Source organism: Canis lupus, chromosome X (assembly GCF_011100685.1).
Source record: "Canis lupus familiaris isolate Mischka breed German Shepherd chromosome X, alternate assembly UU_Cfam_GSD_1.0, whole genome shotgun sequence".
NCBI lineage: Eukaryota > Metazoa > Chordata > Mammalia > Carnivora > Canidae > Canis > Canis lupus.
The window spans coordinates 65,272,870-65,296,917 of NC_049260.1; the positions used below are offsets into that span (position 1 = coordinate 65,272,870).

At 40.4% G+C, this 24,048-nt stretch overlaps 1 protein-coding gene across 3 annotated transcripts in view; it reads right to left on the reverse strand.

Annotated features, from left to right (window-relative positions):
- RPS6KA6 (ribosomal protein S6 kinase A6) overlaps positions 1–22,379 on the reverse strand; it is a 195,533-nt gene extending 173,154 nt beyond the window's left edge. For all 3 annotated transcript variants that reach the window (XM_038587788.1, XM_038587789.1, XM_038587790.1), the window contains exon 1: positions 21,709–22,379. In XM_038587788.1, coding sequence (XP_038443716.1) covers positions 21,709–21,786 — 78 coding nt within the window. In that variant the 5' untranslated portion in view covers positions 21,787–22,379. The remainder of the gene's footprint in view (positions 1–21,708) is intronic.
- Positions 22,380–24,048: the final 1,669 nt, after the last annotated feature.

Sequence of the window (24,048 nt, forward strand, 5' to 3'; positions counted from 1 at the left end):
AACTGTCTTACTTCTCAAAATAATCAGAAACACATTACTTTCCATCTTACATATGAGGAAACTGAAGACCTTTATTTGTTTCTTTACTTTTCTCAGATATCAGTTAAGCATATTTGTGTGGATCTACTTCTGGGTTTCCCATTATGTTCCATTCATCTATGCACCTATACTTCCATCAATACTGTCTTAATTACTTGCAGTAATATAGTAATCCTTAAAATCCTTCGGAGTGATTCCTTGCATTTTAGTCTTCATTTTCAAAATTGTTTTAGATATTCTAGGTCCTATATAATTTTGAGTAGATATGGCTATTAAATCAATAGATCTGATTTACTGATCTGATATGGTTACCAACAATTTGTCTATATCCCCTCCTTATCTTTAATATTGTCTTTATGGTGGAGGGAGACAACAATGCATAGAGGAAAGAGCATGGAATTATTACAATGATCCAGCTCGAATTTGAAATATGTCTCTTATTAATTTATGGCTTTTTCTCCTCTGTTAAAAAGACACACCTTTTACTTACCAAGTGATTTTGAAGAGTAAATAAAACCGAAGAGAGAATACATGCTCAATAAATGTCATATCTTTCTCCCTTAAGTTTAGAAATACTTAAGATGGAATGGATTCCAATGTCTTTTCAGGTAAAAAAAAAATTGCATTAGGTGTTAGAATTACTATATTCCTTCTTAAAATCTGTCTCCAATCACTTTATAGGAGAGGAAGGTAAGTCCTAAAGTAAGAGTAATTATCCAATGCCTTTGAAATATTTGTTAGAATATTTGCTGGGATATTTTATTGAAAATTGAGTCACTATTTCCTTAGCTGGTAATAAGGAACACAGATAATTTAACCTCCAAATCAAGGCAATATAAAAATCAGCTAGGACATTTATATTTTTTTTTACTCTATGGGAAAACATGTTCCTCAAAACTACACAGCAAGAGCAGACATGACAGCTCAATTACTCTCAATATCCCAGCCATTTTCTACACAACAACAAAATGAAACATGAGGAAAAACCTTAGAGTTCACAGAAAATTTATTTTAGAGGTAACTGCTAGCTTTTAACTGATATGCTTATTGTTGTTGTTGTTGGATAATGAGAACTATATGACTATTTCTCTTTTTACTTTGGCCTAGAGCTGTGGTTCTTTATCCTTGGCTGTACACCATAATCATTTGGGGAATGATGCCCAGGCCCCCATCAGATTAGCAAAATATCAATTTCTGTGAGGCACTAGTATGGGGCAATGGTTTTAAAACTCTCAGGTATAGGGCAGCCCCGGTGGCGCAGCAGTTAAGTACCGTCTGCAGCCCAGGGTGTGATCCTGGGGACCTGGGATCAAGTCTCATGTCGGGCTCCCTGCATGGAGCCTGCTTCGCCCTCCTCCTGTGTCTCTGCCTCTCTCTCTCTATGTCTATCATAAATAAATAAATAAATCATTAAAAAAACCTCTCAGGTATATAAACTATACAGAGTTGAGTACTACCACCCCAAGGAAATGCAAAGCCACATTTGCAATTCAACTATATTTTAAGTGTGTAGTAGACCCTTAGATCCTGCTTACTTATGTTCTATTTCACTCTCTAACCCCATTCTCCATTCTTTCTATAGATCTCCTACTTTATGTTTTTCGTTATCCTATCAAAATAGTTTTGTTATTTCCTATAAACTATCTCAAAGATTTTATGAAATAAAGTAAGGTTTAATGAAAATGCTCTCTCTTTCACTCATGCACACACATACACACACCATGACCTAATTCAAATGTATACAGGTTGAAATCTAGCAGCAAATTCAGTTATATAGAAAGTCTCCAGGGGAGGGAGGGGCAAGATGGGGGAAGAGTAGTGTCCCCATGTCACCTGTCCCCACCAAATTACCTAAATAACCTTCAAATCATCCTGAAAATCTACGAATCCGGCCTGAGATTTAAAGAGAGAACAGCTGGAATGCTACAATGAGAAGAGTTCATGCTTCTATCAAGGTAGGAAGACGGAAAAAAGAAATAAAGAAACAAAAGGCATCCAAGGGGGAGGGGCGACGCGAGCAGCCAGGCTAAGGCTAGGGCGAGTGTCCCCAGACAGGAAAGCCCCGTCCAGGAGAAGCAGGAGATTTACCAATCTTCCCGGGCAGAAAGGTGCTCACAGGGAGTTAGAGCAGGATCCCAGGAGGGCGGGGTTGCCCTCAGGCTCCCTGGGACACTAACAGATACCTGTGCCCTGGGGAGAGTTCCCAACACCCAGCAGCTGAACGCCCTAAAGGGCTGCAGCGCCCACGGCTGGACCCTGGAGCAGCTCCGAGGGGCTCGGGTGGAGGCTCTGCGCGGAGGGGGATGCACGGCCCAGAGCATTAATTCAACAGCACAGGCCCGGGAGTACAGGCACCGGGCACATAGCCTAGGACCCCGCCTCCACCGGGGACAGGCAGAGGCCAGGAGGGCACATGACAGCAAGGACGCTCCTGCCCTAAGGTGAGCAGATCAGCCGCGCGCCCCTGGAGCATCCAGGTACCTGCAGACTGAGAGCTCTGTAGTTACTGCAGGAGCCGATTCCAGGGCTGGGGAGCTGGTTGCCGCCCCTATAGCTGTTCCTCCTGGGGCCTCACAGGATAAACAAGATAAACATTACTCACTGAGCCTGCACCAGGCAGGGGGAAGAGCAGCTCCCCCAAGTGTTAACACCTCAAAATCAGCACAGCAGGCCCTGCCCCAGAAGACCAGCTAGACAGACAGGGGAAAAACAAATTATTGACCAAGCAGCACTGGAAAGTTCCAGGGGAAGTCAAGGGACTGACAGTATACAGAATCAGAGGATACTCCCCTTTGTTTTTTATTGTTTTTTTCTTTTCTTTTTCTTTTTTTTTTTTGCTTTTTAATTTCTGTTTGTTTCCCCCACCCCTTTTTACCCTTTCTTTCTTTTCTCTTTTTCTTCTCTTTCTTTTTTTCTTCCGTTTTCCTTTTTCCTTTTTTCTTTTTTTCTTTTCTTTCATTCTTTCTCTTCTCTTTCTCCTTTTCCCAAAAGAACTTGTTTTTGGCGACTCTACACTGAGCAAAATGACTAGAAGGAAAACCTCACCTCAAAAGAAAAAATCAGAAACAGTCCTCGCTCCCACAGAGTTACACAATTTGGATTACAATTCAATGTCAGAAAGCCAATTGAGAAGCACTATTATAAAGCTACTGGTGGCTCTAGAAAAAAGCATAAAGGACTCAAGAGACTTCATGACTGCAGAACTTAGATCTAATCAGGCAGAAATTAAAAATCAATTGAATGAGATGCAATCCAAACTAGAAGTCCTAACGACGAGGGTTAACGAGGTGGAAGAACGAGTGAGTGACATAGAAGACAAGTTGATGGCAAAGAGGGAAACTGAGGAAAAAAGAGAGAAACAATTGAAAGACCCTGATAGATTAAGGGAGATAAATGACAGCTGAGGAAGAATAACCTACGTTTAATTGGGGTTCCTGAGGGCACCGAAACGGACAGAGGGCCAGAACATGTATTTGAACAAATCATAGCTGAAAACTTTCCTAATCTGGGAAGGGAAACAGGAATTCAGATCCAGGAAATAGAGAGATTCCCCCCTATAATCAATAAAAACCGTTCAACACCTCGACATTTAATAGTGAAGCTTGCAAATTCCAAAGACAAAGAGAAGATCCTTAAAGCAGCAAGAGACAAGAATTCCCTGATTTCATGGTGAGGAGTATTACGTTAACAGAAGACCTCTCCACAGAGACCAGGCAGGCCAGAAAGGGCTGGCAGGATATATTCAGGGTCCTAAATGAGAAAAACATGCAACCAAGAATACTTTATCCAGCAAAGTTCTCATTCAGAATGGAAGGAGAGATAATGAGTTTCCAAAACTGGCAGGAACTGAAAGAATATGTGACCTCCAAACCAGCTCTGCAAGAAATTTTAAGGGGACTCTTAAAATTCCCCTTTAAGAAGAAGTCCAATGGAACAATACACAAAAACAGGGACTGAATAGGTATCGTGATGACACTAAAATATCTTTCAATAGTAACTCTGAGCGTGAACGGGCTTAATGACCCCATCAAAAGGTGCAGGGTGTCAGACTGGATAAAAAAGCAGGACCCATCTATTTGCTGTCTACAAGAGATTCATTTTAGACAGAAGGACACCTACAGCCTGAAAATAAAAGGTTTGAGAACCATTTACCATTCAAATGATCCTCAAAAGAAAGCAGGGGTAGCAAGCCTTATATCAGATAAACTAAAATTTACCCTGAAGACTGTAGTGAGAGATGAAGAGGGACACTATATCATACTTAAAGGACCTATCCAACAAGAGGATTTAACAATCCTCATTTATATTCCCCAAATGTGGGAGCTGCCAAATATACCAATCAATTATTAACCAAAGTTAAGACATACTTAGATAATAATACACTTATACTTGCTGACTTCAATCTAGCGCTTTCTACACTCGATAGGTCTTCTACGCACAACATCTCCAAAGAAACGAGAGCTCTAAATGATACACTGGATCAGATGGATTTCACAGATATCTACAGAACGTTACATCCAAACTCAACTGAATACACATTTTTCTCAAGTGCACATGGAACTTTCTCCAGAATAGATCACATACTGGGTCACAAATTGGGTCTGAACCAATACCAAAAGATTGGAATTGTCCCCTGCGTATTCTCAGACCATAATGCCTTGAAATTAGAACTAAATCACAAGAAGACGTTTCGAAGTACTTCAAACACGTGGAGGTTAAGGACCATCTTGCTAAAAGATGAAAGGGTCAACCAGGAAATTAAGGAAGAATTAAAAAGATTCATGGAAAGTAATGAGAATGAAGATACAACTGTTCAAAATCTTTGGGATGCAGCAAAAGCAGTCCTGAGTTGGAAATATATCGCAACACAAGCATCCATCCAAAACCTGGAAAGAACTCAAGTACAAAAGCTAACCTTACACCTAAAGGAGCTAGAGAAAAAACAGCAAATAAATCCTACACCCAGCAGAAGAGAGTTAATAAAGATATGAGCAGAACTCAACAAAATCGAGATCAGAAGAACTGTGGAACAGATCAACAGAACCAGGAGTTGGTTCTTTGAAAGAATTAATGAGATAGATAAACCATTAGCCAGCCTTATTAAAAAGAAGAGAGAGAAGACTCAAATTAATAAAACCATAAATGAGAAAGGAGAGATCACTACCAACACCAAGGAAATACAAATGATTTTAAAAACATATTATGACAGCTATACGCCAATAAATTAGGCAATCTAGAAGAAATGGACGCATTCCTGGAAAGCCACAAACTAACAAAACTGGAACAGGAAGAAATAGAAAACCTGAACAGGCCAATAACCAGGGAGGAAATTGAAGCAGTCATCAAAAAACTCCCAAGACACAAAAGTCCAGGGCCAAATGGCTTACCAGGGGAATTCTATCAAACGTTTAAAGAAGAAACCATTCCTATTCTACTAAAGCTCTTTGGAAAGATAGAAAGAGATGGAGTACTTCCAAATTCGTTCTATGAGGCCAGCATCACCTTAATTACAAAACCAGAAATAGACCCCACCAAAAAGGAGAATTATAGACCAATATCCCTGATGAACATGAATGCAAAAATTCTCATCAAGATACTAGCCAATAGGACCCAAGAGTACATTAAGAAAATTATTCACCATGACCAAGTAGGATTTATTGCCGGGACACAAGGCTGGTTCAACACTCATAAAACAATCAATGTTATTCATCATATCATCAAGAGAAAAAACAAGAACCATAGGATCCTCTCAATAGATGCAGAGAAAGCATTTGACAAAATACAGCATCCATTCCTGATCAAAACTCTTCAGAGTGTAGGGACAGACGGAACATTCCTCAAGATCTTAAAAGCCATCTATGAAAAGCCCACAGTAAATATCATTCTCAATGGGGAAACACTGGGAGCCTTTCCCCTAAGATCAGGAACAAGACACTGATGTCCCCTCTCACCACCGCTATTCAACATAGTACTGGAAGTCCTAGCCTCAGCAATCAGACAACAAAAAGAAATAAAAGGCATTCAAATTGGCAAAGAAGAAGTCAACCTCTCCCTTTTCACCGATGACCTGATACATTTACTTAGAAAACCCAAAAGACTCCACCCCAGGATTGCTAGAACTCATACAGCAATTTGGCAGTGTGGCAGGATACAAAATCAATGCCCAGAAGTCAGTGGCATTTCTATACACTAACAATGAGACTGAAGAAAGAGAAATTAAGGAGTCAATCCCATTGACAATTGCACCCAAAAGCAAAAGATACCTAGGAATAAACCTAACCAAAGGGGTAAAGGATCTATACCCTGAAAACTATAGAACACTTCTGAAGGAAATTGAGGAAGACACAAAGAGATGGAAAAATATTCCATGCTCATGCATTGGAAGAATTAGTATGGTGAAAATGTCAATGTTACCCAGGGCAATTTACACCTTTAATGCAATCCCTATCAAAATACCGTGGACTTTCTTCAGAGAGTTAGAACAAATTATTTTAAGATTTGTGTGGAATCAGAAAAGACCCCAAATGGCCAGGGGAATATTGAAAAAGAAAACCATAGCTGGGGGCATCACAATGCCAGATTTCAGGTTGTACTACAAGGCTGTGGTCATCAAGACAGTGTGGTACTGGCACAAAAACAGACACATAGATCAATGGAACACAATAGAGAATCCAGAAGTGGACCCTCAAGTTTATGGTCAACTAATATTTGATAAAGGAGGAAAGACTATCCACTGCAAAAAAGACAGTCTCTTCTAAATGGTGCTGGGAAAATTGGACATCCACATGCAGAAGAATGAAACAAGACCACTCTCTTCCACCATACACAAAGAGAAACTCAAAATGGATGAAAGATCTAAATGTGAGACATGATGCCATCAAAATCCTAGAGAAGAACACAGGCAACACCCTTTTTGAACTCGGCCACAGTAACTTCTTGCAAGATACATCCACAAAGGCAAAAGAAACAAAAGCATAAATGAACTATTGGGACTTCATCAAGATAAGAAGCTTTTGCACAGCAAAGGATACAGTCAACAAAACTAAAGACAACCTACAGAATGGGAGAAGATATTTGCAAATGACCTATCAGATAAAGGGCTAGTTTCCAAAATCTATAAAGAACTTATTAAACTCAACACCAAAGGAACAAACAATCCAATCATGAAATGGGCAAAAGACATGAAGAGAAATTTCACAGAGGAAGACATAGACATGGCCAACACGCACATGAGAAAATGCTCTGCATCACTTGCCATCAGGGAAATGCAAATCAAAACCACAATGAGATACCACCTCACACCAGTGAGAATGGGGAAAATTAACAAGGCAGAAAACAACAAATGTTGGAGAGGATGCGGAGAAAAGGGAACCCTCTTACACCGTTGGTGGGAATGTGAACTGGTGCAGCCACTCTGGAAAACTGTGTGGAGGTTCCTCAAAGAGTTAAAATAGATCTGCCTTACGACCCAGCAATTGCACTGTTTGGGATTTACCCCAAAGATACAGATGCAATGAAATGCCGGGACACCTGCACCGCAATGTTTTTAGCAGCAATGTCACAATAGCCAAACTGTGGAAGGAGCCTCGGTGTCCATCGAAAGATGAATGGATAAAGAAGATGTGGTTTATGTATACACTGGAATATTAGCCATTAGAAATTACAAATTCCCACCATTTGCTTCAACGTGGATGGAACTGGAGGGTATTATGCTGAGTGAAAGAAGTCAATCGGAGAAGGACAAACATTATATGGTCTCATTCATTTGGGGAATATAAATAATAGTGAAAGGGAATATAAGGGAAGGGAGAAGAAATGGGTAGGAATTATCAGAAAGGGAGACAGAACATGAAGACTCCTAAGTCTGGGGAAAGAACTAGGAGTGGTAGAAGGGGAGCAGGGCGGGGGGTGGGGGTGAATGGGTGACGGGCACTGGGGGGGCACTTGACGGGATGAGCACTGGGTGCTATTCTGTATGTTGGCAAATTGAACACCAATAAAATATAAATTTATTATTTAAAAAAAAAAGAATGTCTCCAGGGCAATTCAGAAAACATTTCTATTATCTACAAAGACCTGATTAAGCTTAGCTCTAAATCTCTCCCACTTCCAACTCCTTTTCCACTTCTCACCTAAAAACAAACCAAAAGAAAACAAAATACACAAATAAACAAAACTATCATCAAGAATAGTAAATAATCTTTGAAAATAACATGTATGTGAAAACGTTATATACCAAATTCTGACAAAGTACTAAAAAGTTTACCTCAATATTCCTAGTGCTTACCATATCTTCAGAACTGCTACTAAAGATAATGACAGCATCCACCAATAAAGAAGTTTTCAGGAAGGGAAAAAATATTGTATTTCCTTCTCAACATTAGAGATGAAAGAGACTATAAGAGGGGTGATACTGTAAAAATATGGCCCACAATAGCAACAGCAAAAGTCAGAGCTTATTATGGAATAGTAAGATAATGATTAATTATCTTGATGAAATAATCAAGGTAGGGAAATACAGATGTCCTTTCCTAAAGGAACTGACTGGAATACTCCCAGATCAGACTGGTTTAAAGGAAAATAGTTTGGGAGAAAACTGATATCTGCGGTGCAGAGAACAGGACCCTATTGGCCCTTCACCCTTCCTATTCCAAATAAACCTGGTGAAAGCACCTAAGAAATACATATGTCCCTCTTCTCTTTCTACATTCAAGGAAGTAGCACTGACCACTATTTTCAGAACAGCCCTCTACACCCAGAGGCTGCTGACTATTTAATATGAATATTGATGAAGCAAGAATTACAGATCCAAAGATCATTTAAAAAGCATGAAAAGTTGTTTTTCTTTAGCTAAGTAATTAATTTGCCTATAGTAGTAAAAATTTTAAACATACTAAGAAATCATCATATTTGTGATATTTGTATCACTCTTGTTCAAGACAATATGAAAGAGGGGGAAAGTTCATTTTAGCTTTCTATCTCCCTATGCTGTAAAGATATACTTAACTTGGTATTAGTTCAGTGGCTAACATAAACACTTAAATTGGCTGGCATGCATTAAATATCTGTTAAATTAAGTCCTATCAAAATACTGCTAATATCTGTTGTTTTTTATTCTTCCCTCTTACTTTTAATCAGTTGCCAAATTCTAACTATTTCATCTGCAATTTCTATCCCATCAGTTCTCTCTTTTCTTCCCCTTTTTCTCTAGTTCAAAAATTCCACTACTACTTCCACTAATATAATACCCTTCTAGCTGGTATTCCCCATCTTCAGTCCTTCCTCACTCTAACTCATCCTACACACTGACGTCAGTTATTTTTCAAAGCACAGATCTGGTCATATTACCCATGTCCTCAACAACCTTTATCAGCTGTCCTTTACAAATTAACACCAAACCCTTAAACTGGCTTTTAAAATCCCATACAATCAGGGCCTAGCCTACCTTCAGTATGTCCCCTACCTCATCTCACAGTATATCTTCATTTTCACATCACAGACTTATACCCTAACCATATTAGATTCTTCCTTTCTCCAAGAACGTCTTCATGTGTTTGCTTACATTGTCCCCATCCACCAGAAACTTATTCCTTTCCATATCTGTCTGTGAAAATATTATCCTCTCTAATGCCCTGCTCACATTCCACCTCCTTAACAAGGCATTAACAGATCTATCCCTAAACCATGACCACAACCATCTCATTGTTGATGGTCTTGTGATTAATATAAATTTCTACACATGCCTACCTTGTCCACCTAAATGTAAACCCATGGGATTGGCGTGAGACTCAGGGTGGTAATATCTTCAGACATTTCATATTACAGTACTATGTACTACACTGCCTTGTACCCTATAAACACTTGATGAACTGAACCAATTCCCACCATGACAAAAGTAAAAAGTAAATGTCAGTGAAACACCTCAATAGCCAGTTACAGCAAATGGAATTGTCTCATATTCCCCATAGTGCTCCTAAGTTAATATTTTATCCCTGAATCACCTTATCTGTGATTACAGATGTGATTACTATACTTCAATAAAATGTTCAGATATAGGAAAGAAGTCTTAAGAAAAACTGCTCATAACAGGGAAAGCTGGGGGCCATGACCAAGGTGATCTAAATCCCCAGGTTTTAATATAGGTGACAATTATTCAGAGTTTAAGGGCAAGGAAAGTGGAATTATGACGACTATGAGAGAACAGAAGAAACTACTGTGTATTAGAGACCTACTATATGCAAAGCACCTTTTATTTATTGTTACCTTTAGTTTTGGGTTTTCTAAACAAAAGTAGCCATGGTTTAATTTGATGAGATTACACCCTTTTCAGTCAAACTATATTCACTATCTATAAAACAACCCCCAGCATTTTGTAATGAAACAGAGTATCTTGTCCAAGAAATTAAGCTAGACAAATTTCTGTTGCTCTCCTACACACTCTCATCTGAACAAACAACCCAAAGCATCAAAAGTCTAATTATTTATGCATAATACTGCTATAACAAGCTAAAAACAAAATTTGCTGGTAGACCTGAAGTAAGATTGAATTGATTTTCCCCCCTTCCTTAAAACAATTGCATTGTAACATATGCCTTCATGTTGGTACTGAAAAATAATTTCATCTTGTTTTGTTTTCAAAACACCTTGATAAGTGTATTACACCCAGTAATTAATGAATTTGTTTACACACAGTGCTTAAAGATTTTTTCCCCCATTTACAGATGAAGAAACTCAGTCTCAGAGAAGTTAGGTGACTTGCACTGGGTCACATATCTAGTATGACTTGGTGGTGAGATTAGAACCCAGATTAAGCCACCAAATCCCATGTTCTTTCCTCTATTACTACAGGGTCTCATTGAATTAAAACTAGCACTTTTTTCCTAATCTGCCATATATTAGAAATTCTGGTTAAATATTTAAAGTCTGTGCCTTTATTTTATTTTTTAAAGATTTTATTTATTTATTCATGAGAAACAGAGAGAGAGAGAAAGAGAGAAGCAGAGACACAGGCAGAGGGAGAAGCAGGCTCCATGTAGGGAGCCGGACGCGGGACTTGATCCTGGGTCTCCAGGATCAGGCCCTGGACTGAAGATGGTGCCCAACCGATGAGCCACCTGGGCTGCCCAAGTCTGTGCCTTTAATCCCAAACTGTTTTTATCAGTGAACTTTATTACTCTCAAAATTAATTTCTTTAAATAATAAGAGAGAGAGAGAGAGAGAAAGAGAGAGAGAGAGAGAGAAGCATACAGGGGACTCATAAGGATAACAGTTCCCTGTAGCCACTGGCTAGAAAAATGACAGGGGCTGATTTTCATGAGTTTTTGCAACCAGCAGGGCTTGAAGGATGGAGTTTTAAAAGTCAGCAAGCTAGTCTGGGACAAAACCCTGAGGATGCTGCACTACTCCTAGAGAGAGGCAGGCAAACACCACCAGGTGCAGACAGAATGGAAAGAGTGACCTGAGGATCTGAGGAACTGCCTGGGTCACAGACTGGAGATTACTAACTCTTCTGGGAGCTCCTCCATGAGAGATAGCATTCACAGACATGCCTCTCCATTTTCCTCCCCCACCTCTCAGCATAAACACAGAGCCACCTGCTAAGGGCAGCTCAGCCCCCACATTAGCTGTGTAGCCTGCTTATTCTGGGTCCCACATCCCTGTGCTCTGGTACAACTGTGCTTCCAGGTCAAGCCTCCCTCAATCCCAGCACATTGAAACTGTCTCCATCCAAATGGATGCCAGAGGACTGGCACAGGCTGCTGATGACAAGACCCACTAGAGCATTGAGTTCTGAATGTCCCCAGGGTTGGCTGGGAAAGAACTTAGAGGGTATTGCACTACTTCTGGAGAGAAGGCAGTAAAACAGTCCCAAAACAGACAGCATACAGACAGCAATGGGAGGTGGGGGGAAAATGGACACACAGCAGGGAGACTGTTTGCTCTTCCTGGGGTACTTCCCCGAAAGCAGAAAGCACAGAGACCTCACTCCAGGGACAAATGTGTTGGCCATTTCCTTCCCCTACCCCTCAGCATAAACACAGGACCACCCTCAGCACCATACCACCAATACTGGTGGCCTAACCTGTTTACACGAGGTTCAGCATCCCTGTACTGTGCTGGTTTAGAGCTATTAGGTCAAGTATGCCTCTGTCCCGTTGCAGGAGGCCTCTTCCCCCAGAAGACCAGCAGAAATCTCTTCCCACACCACATCTCCCAAACAGAGAGATCTGCAAGGCTTCAGTTCTAGTGGCAGTAGCATCAGGACTCATTTATCAAGCAGACCAGAGCACAGCTAGTTAAAACTCATCACACTCTAGCCAAGGGCCAAACACCACCCACTGCAGGTAAGGAGAGCCTCTGCAGACAGGTCTGAAGGCTAGAGCAAGCAAATTAAAACAGAAAAGCACAAACAGCACACACCAAGATACTTCCTAAAGCACCAGATCCTGGACATTATAGGACCACTTCTGCATAAAGCCATTATTCTCAGGATCAGGAAACATAACAGGCATTTCTAACATATAGAAGAAGATGGAGACTTAGACAAAAGGACAAAATGGAAAAATTTATTCCAAATGAAAGAACAAAATAAGGTCACAACAAAAGATCTAAGTGAAACAGATACATGTAACATGCCTGATAGAGAATTTAAAGCAACAATCATAAGGATACTCGCTGGGATTGAGAAAAGAATGGTAGACTTCAGGGATGTCCTTCTGTAGAGATAAAAGAGTCAAAAAAACAGTCAGAAATGAAAAATGCAGGGCATGTGCATTTCTCAGTGGTTGAGCATCTGCCTTTGGCTCAGATTGTGATCCCAGGGTCCTGAGATTGAGTCACACATCAGCTCCCCACATAGAGCCTGTTTCTTCCTCTGCCCATGTCTCTGCCTTTCTTTCTCTCTCTTTTCTTCTCTTCTCTCTCTCTCTCTCTCTCTCTAAAATAAATAAATAATATTTTTTTTCAAAAAGAAATGAAAATGCAGTAACTGAGATCTTAAATAGACAGGATGCAGAGAACACAAAGATCGAAGAAGTAAAGGAATGAATAAGGGATAAAAGAAAATAATGAAGCTGAGCAAAAGAAAGAAGAATTACAGAACGTGAGAATAGACTTAGGGAACCCAGTGACTGCATGAAACATAATTACATTTGTATCATAGGAATCCCAGAAAAAGAAGAGTTAAAAAGGGACAGGAAATTAATTTCAGGAAATAATGGCTGAAAACTTCTCTAATGTGGGGAAGGAAACAAATACTCAGATCCAGGAGGTACGAGAACTCCCATCAAAATCAAAAACAGGCCAACACCAAAACACATTGTAATTAAATTTACAAAATATAATGATAAAGAAAAAATCCTAAAAGCAGCAAAACAAAAGCAGTGTCTACTTTACAAAGGAAGACCCATAAGTCTAGTTACAGATCTCTCAAAAGAACCTTTGGAAGTCAGAAGGGAGTGGCATAATATATTTAAAGTGCTGAATGAGAAAAATCTGTAGCCAAGAATACTCTATCCAGCAAGGCTATCATTCAAAATAGGAGAGATAAAGGGTTACTCAGAAAACAAAAACAAAAGGAGTTCATAATCATTAAACCAGCCCTGCAAGAAATATTAAAGGGGACTCTTTGATTGGAAAAGACCAAAAGTGACAAGGACAAGAAAGGAACAGAGAAAATCTCCAGAAACAATGACAAAACAAATACTAAAATAGCACTTAATACATATCTATCAATAATCGTTGAATGCAAGTAAACTAAATGCTCCAATCAAAAGACATAAGGTGTCAGAACAGATGTGAAAAAAGATAGCTAGAGACATCTATATGCTGCTTACAAGAGATGCATTTTAGACCTAAAGATACCTGCAGATTGAAAGTGAGGGAATGGAAAAATATTTATCATGCAAATGGATGTCAAAAGAAAGCTGGAGTAACAAACTTATATCTGAAAAACTAGATTTTAAACCAAAGACTACAATCAAAGATGAGGACAAGCACTGTATCATAATAAAGGGAACTATCCAGCAAGAAAATCTAACAGTTTTAAATATTTATGCCCCAAACATGAGAGCAAGCCAAATATATAAAATAATTAATAACAAGCTTAAAGGAATTCATTGATAATAATAATATAATAGTCAAAGACTTTAACACTCCATTTACATCAATCATCTAAGCAGAAAATCAACAAGGAGAAAATGGCTTTGAAAGACAAACTGGGGACACTCGGGTGGCTCAGGGAGTGTCTACCTTAGGCTCAAGGAGTGATCCTGAGGTCCTGAGATGGAGTCCCTCTGCCTATGTCTCTGCCTGTCTTTCTATGTCTCTCGTGAATAAATTAAAAATCTTTTAAAAAAATGAAAGACAAACTGGACCAGATGGACTTAACAGATATTAACAGAACGTTCCACCCTAAAACAGCAAGGCACACATTCTCTTCAAGTGCTCATGGGACATTCTATAGACTAAATCACATATGATGTCACAAACAGACCTCAAAAAGTGCAAAATGAATGAGATCATAGTATGCATGTTTTCTGACCACAACACTATGATCCTGGAAGTCAATCACAAGAAAAAATTTGGAAAGACCACAAATACATGGAGGTCAAACATCATGCTACTAAAGAATGAATGGATGAACCAGGAAATCAAAGAACAAAAAAATGCACGGAAACAAATGAAAATGAATACACAATGGTCCAAACCTTTGGGATGCAGCAAAACCGGTCAGGCCTATGTCAAGAAGAAAAAAATTCTAAAGTAGACAACCTAACATTACATATAAAGGAGCTAGAAAAAAAGTAAAACTAATGAAGCCCAAAGCCAGCAGAAGAAGGGCAATAAAGAATAGAGCAGAAATAAATTATATAGAAACGAAGAAAACAATAAAACAGATCAATGAAATCAGGAACTGGTTCATTGAAAAAATTAATAAAATTGATAAACATTGAGCCAGACTTATCAAAAAGTACAGAGAAAGGAACCAGATAAATAAAATCACAAATTACAGAAGAGAAAACAAATCAAAAAGCAAAAAAAAAAAAAAAAAAAAAAAAAAAAAGAACCACGGGGGAGTATCTTCTGATTCTGTGTACTTTAAGTCCCTTGGCTTCTCCTGGAAGTTGTCAGTCAGTCTAGCTGGTGTTCTGGGGGAGGGGCCTGTTGTGCTGATTTTCAGGTGTTAGCAGTTGGGGGAGCTGCTGTGCCCCTGCCAGGTGCAGGGCTCAGTGGGGGTTGTTTACCCCGTGAGGCCACAGGAGGAATAGCCCCAGTGGCGGGGCAGCTCTGGAAACCTGGATTCAGCTCCAGCAGGAACTCCGTCTGCAGGGCCTGGAGGCTCCGGGGCGGGGCCGCTGATCTGCTCACAGAAACAGACACATAGATCAGTGGAACAGAATAGAGAATCCAGAAGTGGACCCTGAACTTTATGGGCAACTAATATTCGATAAAGGAGGAAAGACTATCCATTGGAAGAAAGACAGTCTCTTCAATAAATGGTGCTGGGAAAATTGGACATCCACATGCAGAAGAATGAAACTAGACCACTCTCTTTCACCATACACAAAGATAAACTCAAAATGGATGAAAGATCTAAATGTGAGACAAGATTCCATCAAAATCCTAGAGAAGAACACAGGCAACACCCTTTTTGAACTCGGCCATAGTACCTTCTTGCAAGATACATCCACGAAGGCAAAAGAAACAAAAGCAAAAATGAACTATTGGGACTTCATCAAGATAAGAAGCTTTTGCACAGCAAAGGATACAGTCAACAAAACTCAAAGACAACCTACAGAATGGGACAAGATATTTGCAAATGACATATCAGATAAAGGGCTAGTTTCCAAGATCTATAAAGAACTTATTAAACTCAACACCAAAGAAACAAACAATCCAATCATGAAATGGGCAAAAGACATGAACAGAAATCTCACAGAGGAAGACATAGACATGGCCAACATGCATATGAGAAAATGCTCCGCATCACTTGCCATCAGGGAAATACAAATCAAAACCACAATGAGATACCACCTCACACCAGTGAGAATGGGGAACATTAACAAGGCAGGAAACCACAAATGTTGGAGAGGATGCGGAGAAAAGGGAACCCTCTTACACTGTTGGTGGGAATGTGAACTGGTGCAGCCACTCTGGAAAACTGTGTGGAGGTTCCTCAAACAGTTAAAAATAGACCTTCCCTACGACCCAGCAATTGCACTGTTGGGGATTTACCCCAAAGATACAAATGCAATGAAACGCCGGGACACCTGCACCCCGATGTTTCTAGCAGCAATGGCCACGATAGCCAAACTGTGGAAGGAGCCTCGGTGTCCAACGAAAGATGAATGGATAAAGAAGATGTGGTTTATGTATACAATGGAATATTACTCAGCTATTGGAAATGACAAATACCCACCATTTGCTTCAAAGTGGATGGAACTGGAGGGTATTATGCTGAGTGAAGTAAGTCAGTCGGAGAAGGACAAACATTATATGGTCTCATTCATTTGGGGAATATAAATAATAGTGAAAGGGAATATAAGGGAAGGGAGAAGAAATGTGTGGGAAATATCAGAAAGGGAGACAGAACGTAAAGACTGCTAACTCTGGGAAACGAACTAGGGGTGGTAGAAGGGGAGGAGGGCGGGGGGTGGGAGTGAACGGGTGACGGGCACTGGGGGTTATTCTGTATGTTAGTAAATTGAACACCAATAAAAAATAAATTAAAAAAAAACAAATTACAGAAGATAAATAACAACCAATACCACAGAAATACGAACAATTACAAAAGAATATAATAAAAAATTATATGCCAAATCTGGACCACCTGGAAGAAATGGATGAATTCCTAGAAACATATAAATTACCAAAACTGAAACAGGAAGAAATAGAAAACTTGAATTAAAAAAAAATTGAATAGACCAAGAATCAGCAAAAAACTCCATCAATAATAAAAAACATCTCCCAACAAACAAAAATCCAGGGCCAGATACCTTCACAGGAGTATTCTATCAAACACTTAAAGAAGAGTTAATTCCTATTCTTCTCAAACTGTCTTAAAAAATAGAAATAGAAGGAAAACTTCCGAACTCATTTTATGAAGCCAGCATTATCCTGATTCCAAGATCAAAGATTCCACTATGAAAGAGAACTACAGGACAATATCCCTAATGAAAATGGTTGCAAAAATGCCCAATAAAATACTACCAAATCTAAACGAACAGTATATTAAAAGAATCATTCACCACAATCAAGTGGGATTTACTCCTGGGCTACAAGAGTGGTTCAATAATCACAAAATAATCAATGTGAGATACCACACTTATAAAAGAAAGGATAAGAAACAAATGACCCATTTAGTAGATAAAGAAAAAGTATCTGTACATCTAACCCTCATGATAAGAACCCTCAAAAAATTAGGGTTAGAGGGTACATACATCAACATAATAAAGTTCATGTATGAAAAACTGAGAGCTTTTCCTCCGTGGTCAGGAACAAGACAGGGATTTCTACTCTTACCAATGTTATTTAACATGTTACTAGAAGTCCTATCCACAGTAGCAAAAAGAAATAAAAAGGCATCCAAAGAACTCAAACTTTCCATATATCTGTGTGTGTATGTATATGGAGAAATATTACTCAGCTATAAAAAGAATTTGCAAGGGTATGGCTCGAGCTAGTGAGTATTATGCTAAGTGAAATAAGTCAGTGAAAGAAAGAAAAATACCATATGATTTCACTCATATGTAGAATTTAAGAAACAAAACAAATATGGGGGTAAAAAAGAGAGGAAAACCAAGAAATGGAATCTTACCTATAGAGAACAAACTGATGGTTACCAGAGGGGAGGTGAGTGGAACAATGGGTTAAATAGGTGATGGGTATTAAGGAGGGCACTTGAAATGAGTAAGGGTGTGGTATGTAAGGGTTGAATCACTAAATTCTACACCTGAAACTAATATTACATTGTATGTCAAGTAAATGGAATTAAAATAAAAACTTGGGAGAAAAATAAATACAAGTAGCAATTACAATACAATATAATATGATATAATATGCAATTTGAAAACTATGATCAATTCCTTCTTCAGAAAGCAAACACTTTCACAAAAAAAAAAAACAGTTAAATGCATACTGTAATGTACATAGCACTAACTCATGAAAACTTTACCAAATCAAGCTATTCTTTATAATCCTTACCCAGGAGCGCCCAATATCCAATCACACCTTAGGTAACACTTCTTCATCCTGACAAAATCCACTCAAGAGCTAAAATTGAAAAAAAAAAAAAAGAGCTAAAATTGTATACACTAACAATGAGACTGAAGAAAGAGAAATTAAGGAGTCAATCCCATTGACAATTGCATCCAAAAGCATAAGATACCTAGGAATAAACCTAACCAAACAGGTAAAGGATCTATACCCTAAAAACTACAGACCACTTCTGAAAGAAATTGAGGAAGACACAAAGAGATGGAAAAATATTCCATGCTCATGGATTGGAAGAATTAATATTGAAATTGTCAATGTTACCCAGGGCAATTTACACATTTAATGCAATCCCTATCAAAATACCATGAACTTTTTTCAGAGAGTTGGAACAAATCATCTTAAGATTTGTGTGGAATCAGAAAAGACCCCGAATAGCCAGGGGAATATTGAAAAAGAAAACCATATCTGGGCGCATCACAATGCCAGATTTCAGGTTGTACTACAAAGCTGTGGTCATCAAGACAGTGTGGTACTGGCACAAAAACAGACACATAGATCAATGAAACAGAATACAGAACTCAGAATGGACTCTCAACTCTATGGTCAACTAATATTCGACAAAGCAGGAAAGACTATGCACTGGAAAAAAAGTCTCTTCAATAAATGGTGCTGGGAAAATTGGACATCCACATGCAGAAGAATGAAACTGTACCATTCTCTTACACCATACACAAAGAAAAACTCAAAATGGCTTAAAGATCTAAATGTGAGACAAGATTCCATCAAAATCCTAGAGGAGAGCACAGGCAACACCTTTTTTGAACTTGGACACGGCAATTTCTTGCAAGATATATCCATGCAGGCAAGAGAAACAAAAGCAAAAATGAATTATTGGGACTTCATCAAGATCAAAAGCTTCTGCACAGCAAAAGAAACAGTCAACAAAACTCAAAGACAACCTACAGAATGGGACAAGATATTTGCAAATGACCTATCTGATAAAGGGCTTGTATCCAAGATCAATAAAGAACCTAGTAAACTCAACAGCAAAGAAACAAACAATCCAATCATGAAATGGGCAAAAGACATGAACAGAAATCTCACAGAGGAAGACATAGATACGGCCAATAAGCTCATGAGAAAATGCTCCGCATCACTTGCCATCAAGGAAATCCAAATCAAAACCACAATGAGATACCACCTCACCCCAGTGAGAATGGCGAAAATTAACAAATCAGGAAACAACAAATGTTGGAGAGGATGTGGAGAAAGAGGAACCCTCTTGCACTGTTGGTGGGAATGTGAACTGGTGCAGACACTCCAGAGAACTGTGTGGAGGTTCCTCAAACAGTTAAAAATAGATCTGCCCTACGACCCAGCAATTGCACTGCCGGGGATTTAACCCAAAGATACAGATACAGTGAAACACCAGAACACCTGCACCCCAATGTTTACAGCACCAATGTCCACAATAGTCAAACTGTGGAAGGAGCCTCAGTGTTCATCAAAGATGAATGGAGGGATCCCTGGGTGGCGCAGCGGTTTGGCGCCTGCCTTTGGCCCAGGGCGCGATCCTGGAGATCTGGGATCGAATCCCACATTGGGCTCCCGGTGCATGGAGCCTGCTTCTCCCTCTGCCTGTCTCTCTTTCTCTCCCTCTCTCTGTGACTATCATAAATAAATAAAAAAAATTAAAAAAAAGATGAATGGATAAAGAAGATGTGGTATATGTATATAATGGAATATTACTCAGCCACTAGAAACGACAAATACCCACCATTTGCTTTGACATGGATGGAACTGGAGGGTGTTATGCTGAGTGAAATAAGTCAATCAGAGAAGGACAAACATTATATGGTAATTATGATTCAAAACATTTCTCAATTCAAATTTAACAAAAATTATAAAATAGCAGGCATGCAAAAGGCTCTCCATCCCCCACCCCATCCTTATATACAAACATTTAACTTTTTCTAAACCAGATACCTGGAACTGTAAGTCAACTGATTACATATGTGAATAAAATAACATCCCTCTCCCTTTGAACAGTCTTGCTAGAAAATTGTTGCAAGTATGAAACATTGCCATAGTCCAAGAAGAAATTTACCTTTCTTCATTTATTCTGTTAAGAGATGTAGAATATTAAAATGTATTTTGGAACTGCTCAGTTTACTAGTAAAATATTAACTATAGTGGAAAAGGTTCAACTTTAGACTCCTTCTGAATTTATTTCTATTATACTTCTTGTTCAATGTTATCCTGGCACAGAATTTTAACATCAATTTATTTGGAAAAGTGAAAAAGAAAAAAGAATGAATTAAACAGAGAACAGTCCAAAGTGTATTTTTAAGGATGGAGCAAGTACTTGAAGACAAATTAGCATCTTGAGATGTGGAGAACTGTGATTGCCAATCCTACCGCAAAATATCCTACTGTGAATCAATTTGGTCTTCAGTACTTTTTATGAGGTCTACTGTGGCCTCTACTGGAGTATTAAGCTGTCAATCTATTAAGTTGTCAGAAAAGGATCTGACTTTCTATCCCCAAAGTCTTGTTTTTAGAGTTTAAATGCTGCCCGTTACTAGCCACAACACTAAAAATAGAGTACCTGTGCACATGTAAGTTTTCACTGCACAGCTGACCTAAGTCCAATCAGAACAGTTTCAGAAGAGCGGGAAGAGAGGAGAAGCAAAAATATTCTGGTTGAACCTCGTAGTCTTCCAAAGATTCATCTTATAAGGCCTAGGGTTTACTTTGTGTTTTCTTTTACCGACCAATAGAGCGGGGGCAGCAGTTGGGGAAAGAAAAAAGGAGGAAGAGGGTGGTAGAATTGAGGAGAATACAGAACATCACATAGTAAATCATGAAACCCAGCCGCCAATTAATCTCCAAATGGGTTCTTACAAAAACCACAACATGCCATGGAGAAACTAGAAAGCCAAGTAAGGAGTACACATTCCTACGAGCAAATGTCCCCAGAGTTATTCTGTCATCTAGGTATGTTTTTGTTGCGCTGGGTTCCTAAAAGTATCCGGGATTAAACAGCTAGCTGGAGTCAGCAGCTGTCCCTCAAAGTGACCCCAGAGAGCAAACCTGGCGCAGCAGAGAAAGAGGAAAGTGCTGAGCGGGGCGCTGTACCTGGCGCGTTCCCCAGTCCCACTTCAGGTCGCAAAGTGAAGAAACTTAGTCACAACTCCAGCACAGCCCGAGAGGCAGGAGCTCCTTCTGAGACAGAGCCCAGATCTGGGCTGCTCACTCCCCAAGCCCTAGCCCTAGCCCGTCATCTCCCGAGCGAAAGCACAGTTGAAGCAGAGCATGCTTCGCTGTCCCGCAGCCTCAACGGGGCTTGCCTGGGCACCCCGCTCCCTAGCCCCAAGACCTTCTCTCTTGGGCCTCTAGCCAGGGTCCTGAGAGGAAGGGGGATGGCTCCAGCCCTTGGCCACCATAACTAACCTTGCCGCTGCTCGCGCCGCCTCCGAAAACCTCCATTTCTTGGTTCAAAAGCTCGTCCTGAGGAGCGAACGGTAGCATAGCCCCTTCAGGAGCACTTGGGCAGGAGCTGCCAACCGCTGGCGCAACCGCGCATCGCGTCGTTTGAGCTTGCCAGCCGCCGCCACCACCAGCGAAAACCCTAGCCCCTCCTTCAGCGACCGCTGCCCTAGCTTCAGGGTCCCCTCAGAGGCTGTGAGCGGAGGACCGTCTCCACAGGCAGCTGCTCCCCATAGACAAGAAAACTCTATGCTGCCTCACGGAGAGTTCCCCTCGGCTTGTGCTCACCACTGCCGCCACCACGACGGTCGTTCGGCGTTGACTCTGTCGCCCACCCCGCTTCCTAGGGCCTCCTCCCCGTACCCAGCTCTGTCAATATGGCGGCAGCGGCGGCTTCACCTGTGCAGCTCCTGGACCCCACCCCCCGCCCCCCTCCCCCGCGGCTGCAGCAGCACAGTAGCGTCACTCGAACGTCAATGGAGATTCCCCAGCCCCAGGTGAAGAGGAGGTGGGAAAGAAGAGCTGGGGTGAATACCGAGGACCGCGTGGTTGGGGGTGGGTAAGAGGGGAGGAGGACGCGCAGGGCTAGGAGGCAGGAGAAGAGTAGTAAAAGCCACTGCTAGCGCTGCAGTAAACCTGCCCACTTCATGGAGCATGCGCGTCTCTGTTCACACATGCTCAGCAGGCCCTCTCAAGTCTACGAAGGCGGCTTGCAGGCGGGAGGATTCCCAAAATGAATGTAGAAACAGGGAGATGCTCTGGAGCATTGGAGCAGTTAGTGTCTGGGGAGGACTCCAGGAATATCTGCTTGCAGGGCTCACAAAAGCGGGTGTCCTATACACCGAACCACACCCATTTTTGTATAGTGATGAATAGTAGAGCGGGGATTTAGTACAGTATACAATGGGCCTCTAGAAGCAGGAGGCAGGAAGAAAATGCATTTAAAATAAATTAGTACACCTATGCTCCCAAACTCCTCCACCCCCCACCCCAGTCCCTCTCAGCACTTCCCTCTGGTTGCCCTTATAGTATTGATGGCACACAGTATTTCTAGGGTTCATACACACGTGCACATAAATATGCCACTTATTGGACCCTACTTGTGGCATTGAAGGCAGAATGTTGGAAGCTAATCTCAACCCCTACCCTGCTCTAAAGGTATTAGACCTGTAGTGAAAGTAATAATCATTTTTCTGTCTTCTTCTAATCAAACCTTTACCGGTCTGCTACTCTGCTCTGTACTAGGAGCCAGCAATATAACACGTAAATAAACCACACGGGGATGATCAATGAGCTCCTTATTGAAACACTTCAGAACCCATCGTAAAAAAAGTGATTCCACCTTTGACACTTCAAAGAGACTTAAAATAGCAAAGGTAACAGCAACAAGGAGGCTCAGTACCTTGGAGAGGTTTCTAAGGATCAATATAAAACGCAAGCACCCTTTCCCCAATACTACACCCAAGGCTGCGGTGTTGCGCTTGAGGAAAACACTGAAGTATGCCCTCCATTTATTTCACCATCTGGCGTGCAGCACTGTGGAAGTAAAAAGCAAGCCACAGAGGTTGGCATTGAATTGCAAACAAAGATCACTAATGGTGCCCTCCCACCTCCACTGCTTACAATCCCAGGGGAAAAGTGAGCTTTACAAAATATGATTTTGTAAAAGTGAAAACTTTCCAGGTAGTGGGTGCATGGAGCTATAAACAGTGAAAATGTGCACATGCACACAGTTGCATGAATTCCTGTTTGGCTGAACTGGCAGTGTTCTTAAATAAGCCCCATCATTTTGGGCAGCCCGGGTGGCTCAGCGGTTTAGCACCGCCTTCAGCCCAGGGCCTGATCCTGGACTCCCTGAATGGAGCATGGGCATGGAGCCTGCTTCTCCCTCTGCCTGTGTCTCTGCCTCTCTCTCTCTCTCTCTCTCTCTCTGTGTGTGTGTGTCTCATGAATAAACAAATAAAATCTTTAAAACATATATTTAAAAAAAAAGACCCATCATTTTGAGCATTGGATCTCATCCCTTCTTGCTACTCAGCTTTGTTTTCTGCAATTCTCCATCACCACTCCCCTTAGCATCATGGTTTTGTTTTTTGTTTTTTTCCTCTACTGGACCTTTCCCATCCGCAAAAATGCATAGTTACTGACCTTAACTTGCTGAGCCACTCATTAGTGTTTGATGCAGTTCAGGACTCTTTTCTCCTTTCTTTCTTTCTTTCTTCTTTCTTTCTTTCTTTCTTTCTTTCTTTCTTTCTTTCTTTCTTTCTTTCTTCTTTCTTTCTTTCTTTCTTTCGTCTTTCCTTC